At 38.4% G+C, this 23,890-nt stretch overlaps 1 protein-coding gene and 1 non-coding gene across 3 annotated transcripts in view; both read left to right on the top strand.

Moving 5' to 3' along the window:
• STX7 (syntaxin 7) overlaps positions 1–22,101 on the top strand; it is a 48,178-nt gene extending 26,077 nt beyond the window's left edge. The window contains exons 3-10 of one of the 2 annotated variants that reach the window (XM_004710924.2): positions 4,302–4,371; positions 6,770–6,863; positions 7,516–7,653; positions 8,632–8,684; positions 9,993–10,089; positions 11,673–11,745; positions 13,676–13,758; positions 18,047–22,101. In XM_004710924.2, the coding sequence (XP_004710981.1) occupies positions 4,302–4,371; positions 6,770–6,863; positions 7,516–7,653; positions 8,632–8,684; positions 9,993–10,089; positions 11,673–11,745; positions 13,676–13,758; positions 18,047–18,139 (701 nt within the window). In that variant the 3' untranslated portion in view covers positions 18,140–22,101. Of the gene's footprint in view, positions 1–4,301; positions 4,372–6,769; positions 6,864–7,515; positions 7,654–8,631; positions 8,685–9,992; positions 10,090–11,672; positions 11,746–13,675; positions 13,759–15,575; positions 16,929–18,046 lie in introns of those variants that run through there. The other variant, XM_030886775.2, reaches the window with a different exon arrangement.
• Positions 22,102–22,828: 727 nt separating this feature from the next.
• Positions 22,829–22,991, top strand: LOC115871156. Its single transcript, XR_004047133.1, has one exon. It is a non-coding gene; the product is annotated as a U1 spliceosomal RNA (small nuclear RNA).
• Positions 22,992–23,890: the final 899 nt, after the last annotated feature.

Below are 23,890 nucleotides of genomic sequence, written 5' to 3'. Positions count from 1 at the left end.
CCCCAGGAGCAGGTCTACACTGCCCTATGGGGTCACTATGGCTCAGAATCAACTCCATGACAACGGATTAGCCTTTTACTTAAAATATCTCATAGCCTGACCACTCTCACTGGTTGAACAGCTTTGTCAAATGCTCCCCTTTCCCCAATTAAAAAAAAAAAAGCAAACTTCCCACATTATATATAGTCATTGTTACAAAATTCTGTCTACAATTTTATGCAAAGCAATATGTGTATACTGAGTCAACACAGAGGGCCATATCTGACTTCTGGCTTCCGATTATCAGGAGGCAGAGCTCAGACATGCCTCCAGCCCTCCTTTCATCTTTTATCCACCAAGGCATGGTGGGTTATATGTCGGGCTGCCAACAGCTGTGCTGAGGGAGAAAGATGAGCCAGTCTGCTCCCATAAAGAAACCCACCAGGCAGCTCTGCTTTATCTTACTTGCTATGAGTTGGAATTGATTCTATGTCAATGGGTTTCATATATATAGTTGGGATGTGTGTTCATTCCAATAAAGCTTTTATATTCCACTAGATGGCAGTAGACCCAAGTGCAACAAGAATGCACCCTAAGTGCTCTATGTACTGAAAAGGATGCTGAAGAAATGGTGTGTTCCTTTAAGAATGTGTGGGAACTAGTGTTCTTTCTCATATATAAAAATGTAATATCTTTTTCCACTTTAAAGTCACCTCTGTTGAAGTACAGGTGAGTTTTTCTTCAAGGAACTATTCGTGGCTCTATAAACTGTTGACTATGGTTTATATGATCAGATAAACTAGCTTGGAGTCACTTGGCCACTGTCTTCTGTAGACAGGACAGGGATGTGAGGAGAAGAGGCACCACCATGACAAGAATGACCCGTTTTGTCTTTGTGCTGGCATTTCTGAGCATCCCCCTGCCTCTGCCAGGAACAGCCATTGTCCATGGTTTACTGTTTCATAATTGAGGATCCCACAGGACCTTCCCAATTATCTCTTCCTTCTCTTAAGAATCCCTACTTCCTGTGAACTGGGGCTTGCTGCTCAAAAACTTGGGAAATAAATAGAGTGGATTTAGGTTCCTACTGGGGCTGTTAGTTCTACTGAATTCTTTTCATGGTTTCGTACTTTTCTATTGTTTATTACTTGGAAAGTTAAACTCAGTCAAAAAGCCCTCAGTCTTTTATTTTGTTTTGCTGTTCATCAATTTAACAGACATTATTAAAGGTCCTATTGCTGTTCTTGCCCCATTTTCACCTGTCTAGGCTCTCCGTAGTTGTTTTTGGTTCTTTGTGCATTCTAGACATTGCTCCTTCATTTTTCACACATGCTATATAGTCACTACCTTTTGTTTTAAAGACTTTTGAGTATAACAATTTCTATTCTCATCTGCGTGTTTTTCTTACTTTATGCCCATCAGATAAAGTGAAACGTTTAGTGTCTGTGGACTTGAATTTCTCATACATGTTTATAGACCTTTAGTAAAATGCAAGATTAAATCCTTTGTTCTTTTCTTGTGCTTCCTCCGGCCCGCTTAGCTATTTATAGCAATTTTTTTCAGTATTGAGAATATTAACACTGCTGCTTTTCATATGCTGTGGATCTGTCCTCTCATGTGGATCTGTTCTCCCATATTTTCCATAATAACTGTTGGTGTGGTTTGTTTTGTTTCTCTCTACGCCAATTTGTAAGTGTCTTCCTCTATGGTAGCCATAGGTATCAGCCCTAGGTAATATTTTTATCAGCCCTAGGTAATATTTTATCCATAACTTTCAAATCATATAATAACTATACACTTACAATTCATCATAGCAGTTCATGTTTTTTATGTTCTAGTATTCATGTTATAAGTACTAATATAAATATGTTAGGGAGTTCTGCGGGCTCAGGGGTTGTGCCTTGGCTGCCAAGGTGGCAGTTTGAAATCACCAGCTGCTACTTGGGTGAAAGACCGGGCTTTCTCTTCTTGAAAAGCGCTGTCATATTAGAAACCCACGGGGCTGGTTCTACCCAGTCCTACAGAGTCACCATGAGTCAGAATTGACTGTATGGAAATGAGTATTTATGTTAATAAGTGATTGGGAATTTATTTTGTAATATGATGTAAGGTATGCCACCAAATGGTTAGTAATTTATTCAACATTGTTTCTCATGTCATGTGATTTTTTTTTTTAAAGCAATACAGGAACTAGATGGCAGGCTCTACTTACGGAGTCCCACACCACACAACCTTTGTCTTTTTCACACGCCCCTCCCTTTCTTTGCTATAGAAGCTTTAACCTTTGGCAGTTTTTAAGAAAACATGTTGATGTCAGAAGGAAATACAGAACTAATTACAAGCAAGCGTAAATTAAAAACAGCAAGCAAAAATTATCCATCCTATGAAAGGAGTACCTCATATGCACAAAATAAAAGCAAAAAGAAATGCCCTTGAAACTGGCACACACACAAAAAATGCTGGTACTATATGTTACATTGCAGGTTCCCAAACTCATTTGGCTTACTGCCAAATTCAGGAAAACAATTGCTCGGTGCCTCCCAGACAATTCAGAGCTTTTGTGCTGTAGCCTGTAATCCCAGATCAAGTGTAGCTAGCTGTCTGCTTTTCAGGAGGAAGATGAGGCATTCTGCTCCTGTAAAGGTGTACGGTCTTGGAAACCCACAGGGGCAGCACTACTCTGGCGTACGCTGTCACTTATGAGCCAGAATCGACTCGGTGCCACTAAGGTTGGAGTTTGGTTTATATTAAAGCTACCAAAGTCATTAATTAACTTTAAATAAAAAGAATAGATGGCTTTTTCTTTTTCTTTAGTTCTTTTATTCTCACTGCCAGTGAATGAAGGGACCCTATAGGACAGAGTAGAACTGCTCTTGTGGGTGTCCAAGGCTGTACATCAGGCCTCATCGTTCTCCTGAGAAGCTCTTGGTGGTTTCAAACTGCTGACATCATGGTTAGTAGCCTAATGTGTAACTATTAGACAACCAGTACCTTAGGCTTTTTTTTTTTTTTTTAAGGAAACTTGGAAAAAACCTTTTATTGTAAGTTGTCTACTCTGAGCTTTTGCTAATTTTTCCAGTTCTTAGAAATATGAATTTCTCTGCTTTGAGATGGATTTTTCAGTTTGTTCCCCTTTGATTTTCTGTGCCGCACTGCTTTGAGATGGATTTTTCAGTTTGTTCCCCTTTGATTTTCTGTGCCGCAGTGCTCCTAAACTTCTGGATTGTGAATTTAGCAACAGTATTTAACCCCCAGTGATGCTTTTAAACCTATTTTTTATACTCGTAATCTAGGTTCAGTAACTGAAATTTTTCAACTTTTGTTTAATACATCTCTTTCTCTCTTATTCAAATTTCTTCAAGTATTCTTGCCATTTAAGGCGCGGGGGGAGGGGACCCTCATTTTATTTTTTAAATAGTTTCTTTGCTTTTTTCTGGTCCAGGGTCAGACAACCAGGAGACCAGCTTTGGGTGCTGCAGTGGTCCTTGTTTGAGGACCGCCCACTGGTCTTTTCTCACTTCTTCATCTTTGTTTCTTCCTTTTGTGATATTAATAGATTTGAAAATTCCAGAACCCAGTCTAGATTGGTCTGGGTTTTTTTTCCCCTCCTGACTAAAGTTAAACATTTTAGCAAGGAAAATACATACGAATCTTGCATTTCCTCATTGCATCATGCCAGGAAGTTAAAATGTCAGGTTGCCCTATTGGTTAGTCATTTGTTTTTAAGCAAACATTTATCTCTGATCAAGTTATCTTTTTTCTTTTGAGATTCTGATGTGATTAATGTGGTAGAAATTTGAGGTTGTGTGAATACCCCGAAGTTCCTTTCCTGAATCAGTTGTTAAGTGTTCTACACTCCAAACTCATTGCCTTTGATGGAGTCCAACGCATGGTAACCCTGTAGGACAGAGTAGAACTGTCCCTGGGGGTTTCCCAGACTGCACATCTTCACAGGTGTAGAAATCCTCATCTTTCTCCCAAATTATCACATAGGTAAATGGGAAAAAAAAATTTATAATTCCATTATTTCCTTCACATTTATTTGAATGGACTTCTATGTGCCATTGTTGATAGCAGAGGGAAGAAGATATTTTTGAATAAGGCAGTTCCTCATGTTAACATCCACATAGTTTTCACTTAAATATTAATCTATTGTCACTAATTTGTTTTAAACAAACCATTTACCGTTTCTTTTAAAAAATGGAATGTTTTAAAAATCTTCATTTTATATCTTTTTAAAATGTTCAATTGTGTGATTTAATTTCTTATATTTGTTCCCTAATATTTTAAAATAATCAAATGTTATTTTTTCATTATAATAGCTGTGGAAATACAAAGGACCCTAAATCAACTTGGAACACCTCAAGATTCACCTGAATTGAGGCAACAGCTGTAAGTATTTAATTGGAAAAAAGGAGGAAAAAACGGCTAACCGTTGTGTTGCTTAGAGAGTGTGTAGTACGTCTTTCAGAGAAATCAATGGAAAATTAATTTTCTGCTGTCTTACCCATACATTTACAACCAAGTGTATTTCTTTGTGGCATGTTTTCCCACGCCCAGAGAGGAGAGTGTTATTGTCCGTTATGGTTCTTGTGCTTGATAGAGGAGCCTTGACTTCTCTATCAAGCAGAGCTTCTTTGATTGACTTTCTTAGACTTTGTAATAGGTTGTTTCAAGTTCTGACAGCCTTCGAGAAATCATACTTTAGGCTTCTCCATTTAAGTGAAATCTGATGGTCTTGCCCATGACCATATTTTTATTTGGTTGAGATCCAATACGTGCCCAATATAAACGAGCCCCACAAAGCTTTTCTATACATCCTCAAATTTTATGGAGTCACCTGATACATATTCTAGGTATGTCGTATGCTATTAGGATAATGGCAGTAACACTTTATCTTATAGTAATAGATTTTTGGATGGTTTCTGCACATTTCCTCAGCTGTGTCTTACACACTTAGAGTGAGAAAGAACCCGAAAGCTATTTCCACTTTGTTCACAAGGAAAATACATCTCTTACGGGTTTGATTATTTGGCCAGCTCTTCAGTACCTAATCTTAAGTCAGTGATGTTACTGCTACAATCTCAAGTCATATGGAGGTAGTGGCGTTTTCTGATTGTATTCCCTATGAGACGTATTGCAAAAAGGAAGACATTAAAGGTGGATAATAATTCATATTTATTGTGAAGTACAGTTTGAGAAATTTATATTGTATTTTTCTTGCAGCAGACAGATAATTAGGGTGGTAAAATGTCCTAATTAAAAATAGTAAGCCATAATAAAAGTAAAATGAAAGTATTTAATCCTAATAGCTATAATGGTTTGATAGAATTAATAGGGAAAATTCTGACTATCTTGATACAATTATAGAGGTATTTTTTAAAGAGTTGCTTGTAACCTTTTTCAAAAATTTTAAAAAGCATCTTAAAGATAAAGTATTTGGTAATTTCTAACTAAAGTTACAATTCTTCCTTACCACTCAAATAGAGATAGCTATTCTTTAATACGCTTTTATAAAGTATTATATCATTTTAAAGAATACAAACTATGTGCTAGAATGACAGATTTTTCAATTAAAATATCTATAATAGATATAATGCTATGTTATGTTATAATACATTATAAGGAGCATTGTTAAGCTGTTGGCTAGTATCTGAAAGGTCAGTGGTTTGAGGTTACCGGGTGCTCCATGGAAGACAGGTGTGACTGTCTGTCGCTATAAAGATTATAGCCGAGGACCCCGATAGGGTGGTTGTACCCTGTCCTATAGGCTATACAGGAGTTGAAATCAACTGGACAGCAATAGGTTGTAAATCTGTATATACGAGGGGGCTTCAGAACATTTGTTGAAAAATACAATTTAAAAGTAATGGAAATTTCCCATGAGTTTTGGTTTGTTTGTTTTTTTGAAGCTTCTCATGTGTGTTATATGTTGTATGTTAGTTTCAATGTACAATTTATAAAATCTGAACTTAGTATGAGATTTTATAAATTGTTATTATAATACACAAAGTTTCAAAAGGTTCATGTAAGAATTTACATGTGTGAAATTTAAATATGTATGAATTTATGAAAACTATATGTGAAGGATACAGATATTGTCATTTATAAAGTATCACATTAATACAAGTGCTTTCTTTTTACTCTTAAGCTTTTAATATTTAAAAATCTTTCTACTTTATAAACTAAATAGCTAATATAGCTTAACTCTGGTTAAGTGTTCTCTTTACAGAGAATAGCTTTTTTTTAAATATCAAATTTAAATAATAGTACTTTTATCCTAATATTTATTAGTTACTCCCCAATTTTTGTTTTCTAAGAATCTATAGATTATAAATACCTAGATAGAGAATTAGGAACAGTCAGATGTGCCCTAAGGCTTGGGAACTAGACAGTAAGTTTTCTTGACTTGCTCTCTACTGGATCCTAGGCACTGGAGGCAGATAAAGGCTCCTGCACAACAAAATGTCTTACACAGAGCATCAGACATTTCCTTATCCAGTAACTAATTCCTTTGTAATTTGAACCATCGTATTTATTAATGACTTCTATTTACTTTTCTGAACTTGCCTACCTTCTGTGAGGAAGGACCCATCCATGTAGTATTTATTATTCCATATTTATTGAATACTGTAACCCAAAAACATTGTATACGTGGGGGGAAATTAGAGTTAGTCCTTGAAAAGCAAATTTCATGAAAATGTACTCATCAGGGATGATTCAAGTAACAGAGTTGTAGCTTCAAGAGGTGTTTTGTTGCTGGGCTGTAATACATGTTTTCTCACTTCAGGCAGCAGAAGCAGCAGTACACTAACCAGCTTGCCAAAGAAACAGATAAGTACATTAAAGAGTTTGGATCTCTGCCCACCACCCCCAGTGAACAGGTATCAGGCTTTAAGACACTTTGATGTACTGAATGTGAAAGATACCAAATGTATCGTGGGACCTTTGAACTGTTAAGAGAAATTAGAAGGGAAAATTCGTTCACCGGGCACAAAAATATATTTAATTCTTGGGTAGTATCTTGGGATTCAATAAGGCAATAAGTTTGCCCAGACAGTTGCCCTGCCCTGTAATTTAGTGCTTGGAAAATGCTTCCTGAGTAGACAATCCCCAGCTGTCCAGAACTGAGTGTGTGCCCTCGCTCACAGTGTGACCTGTCCTGGGTGCACACATTTCCAGCCTTATATACTGGGCGGAAACTAAGACTCAGGTGAGATTCGAAGGCCTACCGAAGAACTGCTTGAAACCAACATGAAACTCTTGACCCAGTTTCTTTGGCGTGTGAAAAGGAGAAATATAGCACTGTGAGCTTTTTTGCTGGAGGTAAATACTTAGGGCATTTAATGATCTTGTCACAATGGTGTTGGGGGTTATTCAGTAAAGCCATCTGGTTGGGGAGTGAATGGTGACTTCAGTATTAAATGGGGAGCTATGGTCACTGTAGTTCCCCCTTATCGCTAAGGCAACTTTGGTAAATCCCGTAGAACTTCACAACTTGATTCCAGTAGGTTTGTTTCTCACCCTTTCCTCTAGCGTCAAAGGAAAATCCAGAAGGATCGCTTAGTGGCGGAGTTCACGACCTCACTGACAAATTTTCAGAAGGTTCAGAGGCAAGCTGCTGAGAAAGAGAAGGAGTTTGTTGCTCGAGTCAGAGCCAGCTCCCGGGTGTCTGTAAGTATTTAAAGCGCATTGTAAAACTGACTCGGATCTTCACTGAGGGCACTTGGAAAGAGAATGTACATAGCAGAGGACAAAAGATTGCCGTGGCACACGTGTAGTTTTAAATCACGAAGACCTGTGAAGATCTTGGAAATTTGAGTATTTATGTTCAGGTTTTTCTCTCTGTTTGAGAGGGAAGGTTATGTAACACTGGTGGATTTGCCTCAGGTTGTGCAGCAGAAGCTTTCAGAGAATAGAAAAATAAAGAAAGATACTTGCCTGAAAGACAGGACCACATTCTGAGTAGTAGTTCCACATTGACTTGGTACGTGAGGCTATCAGTGTTTAAATGCCAGTATTGCCACACTTCATGTTTGGATGATATGAAGATGATGGAAATGAACAGAGTGGATGTAGCATTAATTTAAAGAATGAATATAAGCCTGGAAAACAAAAATGAAAACATTAAAGTGGAATTTTTAGTTATCTAAATTAAAATTCCTTAGAAATGATCAGAAGTTATTGATGTTGAAGTTCTAAGACTACATTAAGTTCTAACTAATTAATATTTATTTGGCCCTTGAGACGCATTCGTGAATTTTTTTCCTTGTCTAATTAAAAGAGAAAGCATTTTATACCTAGTCCTTGAAGCAGTGGACTTAAGAAATTAGTGTTTTTTTCTTTCACCTTTCCCACTCCACTCTGTCTTCCATTTACCTTGCTCTATAAGAAGCAGCTTCAAAAAGTTCGTGAAGAAATTCTATTATCTTAAAATTCCGTTTTTCCATGAACTTTCTGAAGCCCCCTCATATGTGTGTGCCACAGATGTATACACACAGACATGCATACATCATGTATATATATATAAATCCATACATCTTCATAAATCAGCTAAGGATATATCAGGGTAAAATGTGACATGATTTTGGTGGTGATGATTATTGCCTTTCTTTACCCAACATCAATCCATCCTGATATTAAATTTTTCAGGGTGGTTTTCCGGAGGACAGTTCCAAAGACAAGAATTTTGTATCTTGGGAAAGGTAAGCAACACGAAGCATGAAGACTGCTCTGCTTCCATTGGTTGCCCTGTCTCCCTCAGCACTCTCCACTTTTTTGCTGGGTTCACAGGGCCAGAATTGACAGACAGCTAAAAATTATGGAATTTATTGTGGAAGTTAACAAGTTACAGTTCAGGTGTGAAATGCTTAGGATATAGTTGTTCTGTCGTGATAATGTCTTTTCTGTTGGGCCTGCAGGCAAGCCTCTCTCTGACTTTTAGCCACTTGGCCTGGCCTCGGCCCTATTTGCACAATGTTACAAAACTGTTTTAGGGCTGCCAGTAAATGCCGGGTATGCTACTCCGATATCAGGCTCAACCTGAGGGCATTCAGCTCCAGCCCCACTAGTCAGCAAACCCAGCTTCCTCAGTGGCACTCCACTCCACAGGTGTATTTGCTTTACGGGCTGGAAAATCCATGTAGCTCAGGTTCTGGCTCCTCTGCCATTCCTCGGTATCAAAGCTGTCTCCTGGATCAAGGAGGTTCAGTGAGCAGAAATCTTGGAGTTGCAAGAACACTCTTCACTCCTGGCTCTTCTCTCTTACTCATAATGAGATCCCACCTTGTTGTTTCTCAATGGCTCATTTTATACTCATTAGGCTGGTAATTACATTTAACCCTGTTAACAATTACTCACAGCTAAATCATATAATCCTTTAGTGTCCTCCCCCACTGTCTTAACCCAGACCCATCAGGAAAAAGGTCATTTGATAGGAGTAAGAGGGTGTGGGTAGAAGTGCCAATTCAATTAAAATTCACTGCTCTGCAAGGTCTTAGGATAATTTTTCAAGTGTATCAATATCGTTCCGGAAACAGAATTAAAGTGTTCAGCATCATATAATAACACAAATATACAAAGTTAATTATAAATTGAAAACAATAAATGTGAATGCTTATGGAAAAAGTTTAAAATATTTATAAAATGTTATTGTTGTATTTGAAAAGTAAAGTTCAAATAAATATTTAGTGGCTTAATTATTGTTTAAAATAGATTGTTCCTTTATATGAGATTTAATTCAACCAAAAAGAACTATTCATTTGTCAAATGCTGCTTCCAGTATATAAATAACTCTAAGATGTTTATGTAAAGTAAAATAATACCAGTGGACTGAAGAATAATTAGAATTTGCTTAGTACTCCAGTTACATTTTTATGCATTTCACAAATCAGCAGCTCTCTGATTTTGCAAAGCAAAATAGTTTATTTACTAAGTATTTACAAAGTAGGAGACAAGTCCCATTGTTTTTAATCCCAGTCTTTCCTTTTTCCCTACTCCATGCTTCCAATTAGCCAACCTCAATTTCAAGCACAGGCCCAGGATGAAGAGATTACAGAAGATGACCTGCGCCTTATTCACGAGAGAGAGTCTTCGATTAGGCAATTGGAAGTAAGCCTTTCACGTGTAGACTTGGGGTATTCTGAAGCTCTGTTCTTCTCCAGATGTGTAGGTATTGCTGAAAGAGGGACCCAGAAAGGACACTGGTTACATGTATCAGTGTGGTTGCATCTCTAATGCATACAATAGAATAAGTTTGTTTGGGACAATAATGTTAATTTCTTTAGTATATGCGTCCCTGCTGATCCCCCTGCCCAATGTTTTGTTGTAGTTGCTGAGTCATCTAAAAGTCACCTTAGCAGCATTGGGAAACTGTCAACTAGAGATACACTGTCCAGATAGTTAAATAACGGCCCAGAGAGAGTCGGCGATGTCCCATGGCACATGATACACATCAGACCTGGATGCATGAGACTTTCTTCATAGATTTAAAGTTATTTTATTTCTCTTTTGTGTGTTTGTGACATCAAAGAGGTCTAAAAGGTTTATTGAATCACAGTTTCCATGGAGCCTACCTATTTCCTAGAAAAACCTCATTCACTGCCAAAGAGTCGATGCTGACTCATAGAAGCCCCATAGGACAAGGTAGAACTGGCCCTGTGAGTTTCTGGGACTGTAGCTATTTATTGGAGTAGAAAGCCTGGTTTTTCTCCCAAGGAGCTGGCTGGTGTTTTCAAACTACTAACCTTGAGGAGCGCACGCAGCCCAATGCGTAATTATACCACCAAGGCTGTAATCGAGAAGGTCTTTAGTTCAAAACCACTAACTGCTCCTTTGAAGAAAGATGGGGCTTTATACTCGAGGAAAGAGTTACAGTTTGGAAACGCACAGGATCAGTTCTAGCCTGTCTTGTAGGGTCACTATGAGTCGACATTGACTCAATGGCAGTGAGCTTATTTCCTAGGAAGTAGGTTAATAAAGCTACAGTGGACCCAGTTTATTGAGTGTTTTCCATATACTAGGTTCTATGTGATAAATTCCATTTGCAATGATCTCAGTTGTCACAAAAACTCCATGGATTAGTTACTGTATCATTATCACCATGATACAAACAGGGAAACTAAGACACAGGGGCAGAGATATAAATTGCTTCCCCACCTTTAGTAAAGCATTTCAGTTTTATTCTTTAATCAGGCAAAATAATAATTACTATGTATTGAAGAAATATACATTTTCATATATTACTCCATCATTGCTTTGTCAAATTTATTAATGTGAGACTTTATGTCTCATGTTCCTTTCTTTTAAAATGTCAAATCGATGTAAGAATCATTATTAGAATATATATAAGTCAGAATAATTTTTCATATTCTTACTAATGCAGTATAAAATAAAACTATCACTTGGCATAAAACAAGACCAGCAAACCATGGCCCCCTGGATGCCACAGATCCGTTATTGCCTCACCTGATATTTTTAATGTCACAAACTTTTCTTGGAAGACAGATGCCTGGTGAGGTCTGCCGAGAATCGCTTATAGTAAACCACTTCTTAATACTCCCCCAACCTAGTTATCAAGTCTAGATACACACTCACGTGTATGGGAGTGGTGAGTTAGGGTTTATTTTCTTTTCCCCTTTTGCAGAACAGGAGCTGAATTTCTGATTATAACATTATGTTGCTTTCCCTCTTAGGCCGATATTATGGATATTAATGAAATATTTAAAGATCTGGGAATGATGATTCATGAACAAGGAGATATGATAGGTAAGCCTTACTGATGTAATTTTCTGGATTGGGAGCAGTCTCCCTGCCCTTTACCCATGATAACTTTCTTGGGCAAGACCAACTGCTTCCTGCCCCCCCTCTGTCAGCGCTCCTTGGAGTCAGAAGGATAGTTCTCTATAATACAATAGAGCATCACCCTGGGCATTATCTAAAATAGACTTTATTTTTTACTCTTTACCACTTGGCATGACCAACTTCCTTTAATATATATTTTTTAAACAAGCATTATATTAATTAGGCTCCACTGACTCTCCAGCCAGGGAAGGAGCCCTGTAATGTCCTCCTCGTTTATTTTGCTTGCCCCTGGTTTCTGACATGTACTGATTGCTACCACTCTCCAGGGACTTTTGGTAAACCTGAAGTATTTATAATTCTGTATGCTGTATTGCTTATTAGATTAGAAGAAATAAGTAGCCATTTACCTGATCATTCTAATAGCTTATTGGTAGATTAATCTAGTAGCATTACTTCAATGCTAGGAATTATTTTTAAAAATTTTTTTTAAAGAAGACAAAATCAAAGCAATGACTATAATTCCTTTTAAATTGTCAATGAAACAGTCCTTCATTTATGGACTTAAAATAATTTACTGTGCTCTTAATTTTTACCATTTTGAAACATGGAGGTATCTCTGGGCATGTTAAACCCTACTGCTCTTTAATTGATTCAATTCCAACTCATAGTGACCCTGTAGGACAGAGGAGAGGTCTATAGGGTTTCCAAGGTACATATCTTTATGGAAGCAGACTGCCTCATTTGTCTTCCCCAGAGTGACTGCTGGGGTTGAACTACTGGCCTTTCTGTTAGCAGTCCAAGGGCTTTATCCACTGTGCCACCCAGGCATGTTCAGCGATGCATTTTATATATTTTCTGAGTTGAATTTAATTGAAATCTTTCATCTTTACTATAACTATTGCTTGGCCATCCGTACCCCTCTCTCTAGACCCAGTAGATGACAGGGTAGATTTTCAAAATCCAATTGATTATTTCAACAATTACTTATTGAACACTCCTCTAGATTAGAAATAATCTAGGTCCAGAGGAAAAGGCTGGGATTAAGTATTAATATGGGAGCCGTGATGGCATAATAATTAAATACTAGGCTGCTAACTAAAAGAGACCTCCCTTCAGTTCCCATAGCGATTATAGCCATCAGAGCCCTATGGGGCCTTTACTCGTTCACATGGTGATGTTATGAGTCCAAATTGACTCTGCAGCACTGAAGAACAATATCTGCACCTAAAGAATATTTAAGGTAGTGAGATCGGATGAGCTTCACACACACCCCCCCCATGCAGATGTAGATGGAAAGATAGGGGTTCTACGGCCTTAATCCCTGAGTCCAAAAACTGTTTTAGAATGGGTTGGCAAACTATTTCCATTTGTGTACTAGGAGCTCTCAAAAAGTCCATGGAAAAATATGAACTTGAACTTGGTGAAGCCCCTTGTATGGACTTCATCTCTGGCTGCTTTTGTACTACAGAGGCACATTTGAGTCATTGTGATAGAGATCCCATGGCCTGCAAAGCTGAATTTATCAGAACTTTATAGAAAAGGCTTGCCGACCACTGATTTAGAACTCAGAGAGCAGATGGAGCACCAACAACCCAAAAAGATTAAGCAGGAATAGCCAGTGATATAGGGGACGCCATGTGACCCCTGGGAGTGAAGTGAAGAAAATGCTTCAGAGTCTCACTTGGTCCACCTGAGAAATGGTATAGGGAAGAAGTCCAGTTTTAAAAGAAAAATAAATAAATAAAGATTCAACGAAATTCAGCTTCGTGATAATACGAATCTTACCCTTTTTGATTATTGAGGGTGTTCCACCTTCATGAAGGAAATGTAATAATGTATGCCGTCCTGCAGCATTAACACATAGCTAATTGACGGGGTGTGTTTTATTCTAAAGATAGCATCGAAGCCAATGTAGAAAATGCGGAGGTCCACGTTCAACAAGCAAACCAGCAGCTGTCCAGAGCAGCAGACTATCAGGTAGTGTTCATATAGTCAGTTTCTTAATCGTGTGTGTGTGTGTGTGTGTGTGTGTGTGTGTGTGTGTGTACTTTTTGCCTGCTTTAAGTGTGTGTGTGAGTGTGTGTGTGTACTTTTTGTCTGCTTTAAGTGTGTGTGTGTGTGTGTACTTTTTGTCTGGTTTAAGTGGCTGGAGATAATAAAATCACAGAAATGCCCCAGTCACTTTAGAACTGGTTTTAACCTGCACACTCTTAGCTTTGAACCAGTGACATGGCCCTCAGCAACAGCAAGTTTTGGGTGAAGAGCCCTAGAGTAGCAGTAGCGGATTCTAGACCTTGCTGATGGCTGGGGTGACCTCTAATGTCATTGTGACTCTCCAACCCAGAAGTCTCTTTGATAGCCTCCCTACCTTCCTCGACGTTCCCTTATACTGGTACTTGCTATTGATTGCATTCCAGACTAAAGCAAGATTTTTGTTCTGGAAAAATCTCTTCAAGTCCTAAGGAAATTATATCAGATCCGAATGTCGCTGACCACTACATAGTCTATCAGCATTCAGCAGACCCTTCCCCAGGAATTAATTTTATTTCTTTTAGTGGATCTGGTTAACATAGGAAGTCCATGCATGTCTTTCAAATATAAGTTATGCACAAAGTACTATACGGAAATTAGGGCGATAAATTATTAATATATAAAGGAATGTGCAGACCTTTGATGTTCAGTAAGGAAAAGACCAGGCTCTCTGGGAATCTCTACTTATCAAAATAGCATTTGATTTCCCTGTAAAACTCCCATTTTGAGGGCAGTGGTTCCTGAGCAACATTTCCCAGCCCTTATCACCTTCTTAGAAAACATCTTCAGTATAGTCAGTGTTTTCAGTTGGGGGTTGCCTTTCACTGCAGCACCATTTTTTCACTAGCCAGATTAGGGCCTATGTAGTGATAATGTAGCAATAAAGCTGTCTAGAAAGTGCTGAGTTGTAACAGCAAGTAGTAGTTACTAAGTAACTCCTGATTGCCAGCTCTGTGCATGTATTTTAGAAAGGCAAATCCGTGAAATATATAATAATATGCGTGTATTTTTTGTGTCACTCATGAATAGTTGAGAACGCATACAGATGGTAAGCTGTAAATGCCAAGTGTCTGGGATCTGTTTGAAAATTCTGGTCAGATCGTATCTAGCAGCATTCACCAGTGGCTAGGCATATGTGTTACATTGTTTTGGTATTGTATTTGGGGAATGTAGATGGTCTCTTGGTATGGCTTTTCTTCTTCCTTGTGGAAGAGCCTACACTGGGGAAATGGCACACATCTAAACCCACCCCCTTCATTCACACAGCCCATGAAGAAACCAAGAGAAGAGTGTGTAACACAAGAGTGGCTTTCTAATAGTTAGACTTGGAAGCCGTAATGTTAAGCTTTTGAATCTGGAAAAGGTAGCACTTCTAAATTGTTTGGATCAATTGTGGGCATAGAAGAAGGTGATGCATATTCTTACTGCTATAGCACACAAAGACCTCACCACCCCTCACTAGAGAGAGTGCCCTGTGCAATAAGTCTCCTCTCAAGGAATACCGATGATTGCCCAAAAGGATGCATCACCTATCTGTAGTCTCTGCAGTAACTACACAGAATCTAGAAAAACAGTTGTACATGATGAGATGAAAAATTTTGAGAAGTTATATTTAATTTAATAAATGAGGATGGTGAAAAATTAGATGAGTAGGTGGAATCCTGGGTCTGTTGTTTTCGGTTCAGAAACATGTCTTTTAAAAACAATTTTATGATGTTTTTAGTTGACACAAATTAAATTTAACCACTTTTCTACTTTGTAAGAAAAATGATTCGTGCATGTTGCTGTGAGCTACACAAGCCATTTAAGAAACACAGAAATCCACAGCTGGACCAGAATTGAAGAAAGAAACCAGATTCTTAACTTTTCTAGTTTAAATGACAACATTATACTTTTTTAGGTCTTTGTTTTTTCTTTGTGGGTTACGCTTTTGAATTCCATTCCCATTAATGTTAAATAATGAGATTGATTTTAGAAACAACGAACAAATTTATTTTAAAGATAATTGCCACATCTGCATACTAGTTGATTAGCTGATATTTTCAGGGAACTCAACTTTTAAGAGCAACTTTTTGAGAATATTAAATTAAAAATTAGATAAGCTTTTATAGCTCTTCTCTGTTTACATGTAAAGGTAATGTCAGTGTATTAGGTAACACAGTAAATCTTGTTTCTATGTCTTTTTAAAATCAAACCACATCTCCAGAGGAATTCTCATCAAAAGTCAAAAAATGTAAGATGCTGAGAACAGGCTTATGCGCAGAAAACAACACTCTTGATGGTACAGGGGAGGGCAGAGGAAGAGAAGGAGTAAGAAACCCTAACTAGACAGTAAACGAGCCTTGATTCTCATGAAGAAAGGCGTGACAGACTATATTAGGTTGTATCAGTGGACGCTAGTGTATGTATATATAGTGGTTGGTATTTCTGTATACATATTTGCAAATGATGCAGGAGTACTCATTTGAGGGAGCTTCAAAAAGTTGGTGAAAATGGAATGAAAAGATAATAGATTTAATCACCTTTCAGGTCTGAAACCGAACTCACTCCCGTAGCTCAGCTTTTAGCCAAAGAGTAGACAAGTTTACACAGGGAACAGGAACCCTGGTGAGGGAGGCCACACACCTTAGAACAGCCGACCATTTTAGATCTAAAGGGCAGCATTTCCACCAGGACTCAGTTCAGAAGCGCTCGGAAAGGGGGGTGCACACAAGGAACAGGGAGGATGTGGGATCAGTTAGTTCCATTGAGGGAATTGCAGTGAATGCATATGAATTATTGGATGTGAACTGATGAGATGCTCTGTAAACCCTTACCCATTTATCAATAAAAAGTTCTTTAAAAAAGATAATGGAATTGTTTCCTGAACTCTTTAAAGCTTCTTTAGATCTGTATAATAAAACACATAAGGGGCAAAGTAATAGAAACTACTTAGACATCAGAACTGAAGGCTAAGGACCTTAGTCTCAGGGGACATCTAAGGTCAATTAGTAAAACCCAGTTGATCAAGATAATGTGTGACCTAGTCTTTAACATTTTGCAAGCAGTCATCTAAGATACAGTTAGTTATTGGTCAATGTCATCCCATCCCTTCTCACCCCCACCCCCACCCCCACCCTCGCACACATAGGAGAATTGAAACTCAAGGAAGCAATGAACCCAAAGGACTAATGGCCACACGAATCGCAACCTCCTCTAAATGGAGTCCAGAACTAGATGGGGCCCAGGTACCACTACCAACCATTCTGATCAAGATTACAATAGACAGTCTCAGGTAGCATGAGTTTTTAGAAGTGTAGAACAGAAAGTGCCGCCCCACCCTCACCGAAAAAAAATGACTAGAGGAATCTCTGAGGCTATTGCCCACAGAAAACCTTCTAACTTGAAACTAAAGACTCTTCCAAGGCCAGCTTCCAGCCAAATAATAATTAGAACTATAAAGTGAACAGTGTGAAGAATGTGCTCTTTAGAACCCTAGAGCAGGCAAAAGGGCCACATCTGCCCAGGAATGAAGGCAAGAAGACTGGGAGAGCAAGGGAACTGGCTGAGTGGAACAGGAAGCCCAGAGAGGAAATGGGGAGGAGGCTGGCATGTTGCAGGAATTGTAACCAGATTACAGCATGATTTGTATATGAATTATTCATTGGGTGATTGATGAAACTTTTGAAAGCTCCTTTAGATCTACATAATAGAGCACATTATATAGGGGCAAAGTAATAGAAACTACTTAGACATGTTTGTAAAGTTTCATCTGCAGAAGACTAGATGCTATGTATTTTCCTAAAACACCCAAACTTACCGCCCTCAATTCAATTCTGACTCTTAGCAATCATCTGGGACAGAGTAGAACTGCCTGGGTGGGTTCCCAAGACTAAACATTACGGGGAGTAGCAAGCCTCATGAAGATGGGTTCAAACTGCTGACCTTCTGGAACCCACTCTATAGCAAGGCTGCTCAGGCTATCTATTAGTAACAGTCATATAGAAAATATTGTAAAAATGAAACAACACAAACTTTCTATAGAAGTAAATCTTTTTAGAAAGTTGTATGTTATAACAATTCAGGAATATTTTTTGCACGAACAGTGCCATATTGAAGAGATTTTTGAGATGGAAAAAATATAACCAAGACTTTGAGGGAAATGCATTACTCTATTTTTCTCCTCTAAGGGTGAACCCTATATCAGCTTCCATTCAATCTGTAAACCTGTTTGTTTTTGTTTTTGCATTTGCAGCGCAAATCCAGAAAAACCATGTGCATCATCATTTCTATCGTTGTTATTGGAGCTGTGATTATCGGTCTCATCATCTATGGAGTGAAAGGCTAAAATTAGAAACGCACGCACTGCTGCACCACATTCTCTATAAATTATGTAGGAAGATTCCTGAATCATGTTTGTTTTTAATACTATTATTGCAAAGCTATTAAGTAAAGAATGGTTCCCATTCTTTGTTATTTTTATTTGAGGAGAAGTTTCCTTTGCATTCAAATCAGATATTTTCTAATACTGAAAGGTTTTCTAAATACCCCTGCTGGCATAGCTTCCCTGGTTTTCAACCTATTAACTGTTAGGTTTTAGCCTACATTGTATATGCCTTTCATTTATAATTTATTATCCCTGTTGGCTTAGTTTTGAGAATTAGTAGACTAAGGGTGTTTGTGTCTGAATGTGTTCTCTGTCACTGTGAATATATGCACCCCGATTTGTGTTATTTTAATTAAAAATCTCAAATCTAATTTCAACTTGGACCAGCAGAGAAAGGATTCTCAATAACTTTTAAGAATTAACGTACTGAGTTTTGTTTTGGCTTTTTTATGTGTTTGTGGGGGTTGATTTTTTATTTTCTTTTTTCTGTTCACAACAGGACAAATTACATGTTTAACTTTTATTATTGGTTTTTTTCTTCAGACCTTTGTTTACTATAAAAGAATTCAGTAAATAATTACCTAATATATCATATTCCTCTTGTGTACATATAAAGCATTTGCTGTAGATTGCCTAGTAAAATACTAAAGATAGAGTGTTTATTCATAGGCTCGTTTTAGGTCTGACATTCTCTGGGGAAAGTGTAGCCCTCATAAATGATCATTTTAATTTTGAAGAAGAGTATGAAAAATCATTGCCTACTTTTTGGACTTGAAAATTCTCAACTTGCTGCCCCACTGAAAGTCTTAAATACAGTATTGCGATGTGGGTTGTTATTTACTTTCCTTAATGACCCATAGAACAATGGTTACTTGCATATGTATCTTTGGATCAGAATTACTTTTGAAAAGTAACCCTCCTTCGATGACTGTTTTTGAGCACCTGATGTGCACAATGTAGTAAATTTAGAGCTTGACTTGCGTGCCATTTTGTACCAGCCTTCATTAGAAAAGGAATTAGATGTTTTGCCAATTGTGTCACTTTGCCTTTTTAAATCAACGTTGTTTTAATGGCCTAATCTGAATACTGTAAAGAAAATTAAGTTTATAATTTGTATTTTATAATGTTCTTATATAGTGAAGTTTGATAGTGAAGGCAATGTTTTACATGGCAAGCCATGACTCTTCACATGGGAACAAAGACCATGCTAAGTACCTAAATAAATGGTATCCCTGCAACCAAAATAAAAATAACCCCAAAAAAGCCTTTGGAGGTCTGTATTTCATAAGGACTCTGCTTGGATGGAAGATGCTTAGCACACACTGGGTGCTGACCTACCTGTAATCACGACACATGGGAAGCAACCACACAGCCACCATTCCACATCTTCCTGGAGCAATGATCTAGTCAAAGTGCTGTGTTTCTGTGACTGCAAAAGGCTTTGCCCCTAACAGGTAGGAACTGTTTGGTAGAGATGTCAGAAAAAAGTGATTTTGTTTGTCCCATAAAAGTAAGACCTTAGAAAGCTTGTTTGTTAGTGAGTGATTCAAAACAGTGATTTTGTGTTCCTAGAGAATCAGGTTGCATGAATTAACAGGGTGAGCCACGTAGCCAGGAAAACTCATGCATAGATTCCCTGTTCTGGGGTTGGTGCAAGGCATTGAGCTCAGACACATTTCTCTGCAAGTCCACAGAAAAGGGTACTTGCCTCTGTTTTAAAAAGGGGTCTTGTCAATTCTCTAGGGCTTGGTAGTACTGTCAGGTAAGCACTGGACTGCTAGCCTCAAGGTCAGGGTTTCAAAACCCCAGTTACTCCATAGGAGAAAGACAAAGGTATCTGCTCCCATAAGGACTTGTGGTTTGGGCAACCCTGCATCGGGCAACTGTCCAGACCGACCAAATAGCAGCGGGTAGCAGCTCTGCGTCAGTTCCACTTCCTACCACACATCTTTAATATGGTGTTTGCTCACATTATGACAAATTGCATGAACTTCTGTTCGCCTTAGTGAGTTCCCCATACCTGCAAACAGACTTTAAAAAGAAAAGGCATGATTTTTTAACCTCTATTTAAAATATAGTGATTTAACAATTGTTAATTTAACGAGGACTCTAGTGGCATATAGATTTTGAATGGAAATTTTACAGAGCACACTGAGAACACAAAAAGTACATTGTCGATTAGAAAACATGTAGTGATGTGGGAAAATAAAAATTCCTCATAAAGTTTTTCTTAAGATTAGATTCAGAATTGCTTTGGAAGGAGAAGCTTAGCATATCAGAAATAAAATGAGATTTCTTTTCCTGATGAAATGTCTGAATCTGCCTGAGGCCATTTTGAATCAAATTGATTATCTCTCTTTGGGAAAGTTTCCTTAGCAAGTGACACACTTACTCACCGTGAACCCAGAAGACACACTTGAGTGACTCAGACCAAGCTTAACCAGCCTCGCAGTTAAGTAGAATAACTTGTATGTGGCCATTGTGAAGGATAAAAGCAGTTGCCGTCAAGTGTTTCACCTGATTTTCCCAGAACTAAGTTACCATGCTTCTCTACATCGGCATCTCCGTCTCCATCGGCATCTACATCTACATTGGCTCCAGCCTCCAGCTTTTCAAGGATCACCGGAGCACATTAATCACGTGTACCACACAGGGACTCTCTGTGGCCGTTGTACTAGTCATTAGTTATTATGAAAGTCATTTTGGTAAGAGGGTGTGTGTTCCCATAGAACTCAAGGGGGGCAATGTAGGAGTCAAGAGAAAGGCTGATGAGCACAGCCAACTTGATTCCCATCGGCGCCATAACCAAGAAAATGGGCTCCCCCTCAGTGACTCAGCTGCTTCTGCAAGCAGGTGACTATTCTGGCAATTATGGTTACAATAATGGCAACCAGGGATTTTATCAGGATATAGGGCAACTCTGGAAATAAGTAGGAGACTAGAAATGATAGTAGCAAGATATGATAGGCTCTTGGTGGATATTTGCTTAAAATATTAGGTGGTTCATCTCAGTAGCTATTTGTTATTTGTATTGGACTGAAGAATGAATAAGGTGTCTGTATTCATGTCTATTTCCCATCACTTCAATCATTCTGTTGGACACCGTTGGGCTTGCAGGGTTCCCTTCTGGGCTTACAATGCTGTTACCATTGTCAGGGTTCATTTCGCTTCAGAACAAGCTGGACACAGGGTTAAACCATGATTCTGTAGAACCTTTGGTTTGGAACAATTTCATTTGGGGGATTTTGTATATATTCCATACAAGAGGGGTATGCTATAGGTAAAAATACAAGCTAATGCTTTGTCTTAGTTTTAGGAAATGAAAGTAAACATGATTGAAGTTTTCTTATATTGAAAATAACCTATATGATTGTATCATGTTTGCATCTTTAGAAGTATGTTAAATTGCTTTAACTCCTCACCTCTTGTGGAAATCAGCCCTTCAAAGTTTGTTTGGTTTCTGTTCTTGGATATGATTGTATTTCCAATTTTTTGTTCATGGAAGGATTCAATAAAACTTAGGTCATTGAACAAAATAAAAAAGCCTAAGTATGAGCATAAGTGGAGCTTGCTCTAGGACAGCGGACCCTGGAGGCAGCAGCATCTGGAGTCAGAACCACAGAGCACAAGATGCCTCAGCAGTGTCAGCATCATTAACTGAACCCTACAGCGAAGGTCAATGACATCATTGCTTTTGTTAAACATGTTTAATAATTTGTGGGGAAAGAAATAGTGTTCTGAATATCAATCTTTTATAACAAATTTATACTGATGAAGTGACTGAAAATTTCCTGTTCCACAAAGTTGGCTAATGGCTTATCTAAGAAAGTGCAAAATTGTCTTTGTACTAGGTGTAATTTTGTGTGTGTCTTCATGTATAAGAAGTAATCTAATAAAAGAGAACACCTGCGTAAAGAAAATAAGTCACTGTCCACTTTAATAGAGTTCTTGCGGAGAAAACTACCCCAAATTCAAGTATCATTTAGAGAGACAACACAAAGACAGATCTATCTGGATGAGGAGGTCATCAGCATGAGGCAGTAATGGTGGCCAAGGAGTTACAGAAACAGCCACTTAAATAGGACTTAGAGCACGAGGGAAACTCAGAAAATCATGGTTGGTCATTACATCACAGTTGCAGGCAAGACCACAGAAGCAGGAAAGGGACCATCATTGGATGTATCCTATTCTAGCTAGAAGAGATTTGAAGATTGATTCATAGCCTGCTGATCAAGACAATAGTTTGATTCCTGGTCAAGTGGACCCTAATACCCCAACTTCCATCAATGAAAGAGCAAAGCAAGTCCCAAAGGTTATACTGCCCCTCTCTAGACTGGCGAGGGGAGTGGTAGTAATCCACTTTCTAACACTCTGCCTGAGGGCAAAGCTGGTCACATTTCCAGGTAATGGTCCAAATTCGGTGGAAGCCGAATCCATATACAGACTCAAAAAAGGGTTTGGGTCTTTTACTACTGAAATTTTCTGAAAATGTTCAGAATTTAAGCTCTAATACAATGTAATGAATGATTCACAAAGTTACCTTATTCTCCATGTATTTTTGAAATGCAAAGTTGAAAGTATTTTCTTACACATTGCCAGGTTCCTCCAAAAAATGAAGTTTCAGAATGAGATTAAGAGTTGAATGAATGTATACTTACCTAGCAGGGGAGATACCATGATACAAAGGTGGTTTTCCGAGGGCGAAGCTTATCCGTTGCACTCCGGATGTGCTGACCCCTGCGATTTCCCCAAATGTGGGAAACTCAACTGCATAATTTGTGGTGGTGGGGGACTACATTCGCGCTCTCCCGTGGGGAAAAAAAAAATTGAATGAATAATAGGAGGCGGGATAGTGCAATAGTTAATTTCTTGACTGTTAACCAAAGGGCTCAAGGTTTGAACCCACCCATCACTCCATGACGAAAGTCCGGGAAGTCTCAGAAAGTTTGCAGTCCAGAAAAATTGCATTGGGCAGTTCTATGCTGCCATTTGGAGGTTATTTTGTCAAAACTCGATGGCACCTAACAACCCACCTCAGTTGGATGGTATTTTCAGTCCGTATACATGTGATTTCCATTCCTGGACAGAGTTCCAGTCTTGGAAATTCATCGGGCCAGTTCTACCTTGACCTTTAGGGTCACTATGAGTCGGCATCGACTCATTGGGAGGGAGTGAATGAGTGGTAAATAAGGAGCCTCAGCAGAGAATTTACTTTCCTGGGGGGTGGCCGTGGGTGGGTGGGAGCATTGAGTATTTTCATGGTTTAGTTAAAAAAAAAAAAAAGCTGACATCTGCATCCTATACCTCTTCAGTCTACCCTGGAACATGAGCACCTTAGGGTGGGAGAAGGGAGGGATGGGCATGGATGGTTTAACAGAATGATGATTTCATTTCTTGAAATGGGCTGTGTAATATATATGCCACGTTTCTTAAAAAGCCCCCCCCCCAAAAAAAAAATCCAGGTTCCTTATCCCTTAAACCTAGATAGTGGCTTGAGTGGCTTGAAAAAGAAAAGAAGAAGAACCAGTAGAGGAAAAGTAAATTTGAGATGGACTTGGAGTCTAGCAACTGTGTTAGGCGGGGATGACTACAGAAACAAACCCAGTGACACTCGTATATGGTCAGAAAGAGCTGTATCAAGAAGTAGTTGTGCATCAATGAAACACCCCAGCCATCCTGCTGAAGTCCAACAGTCCATAAGTCCCTTAGTTA

The sequence above is a fragment of the Echinops telfairi genome, unplaced genomic scaffold, assembly GCF_000313985.2.
Source record: "Echinops telfairi isolate 266 unplaced genomic scaffold, ASM31398v2 ScPeMD7_3533;HRSCAF=4204_0, whole genome shotgun sequence".
NCBI classification, from domain to species: Eukaryota; Metazoa; Chordata; class Mammalia; order Afrosoricida; family Tenrecidae; genus Echinops; species Echinops telfairi.
The sequence above is the reverse complement of the archived record's forward strand: the minus strand, read 5'-3'. Positions and strand labels throughout refer to the sequence as shown.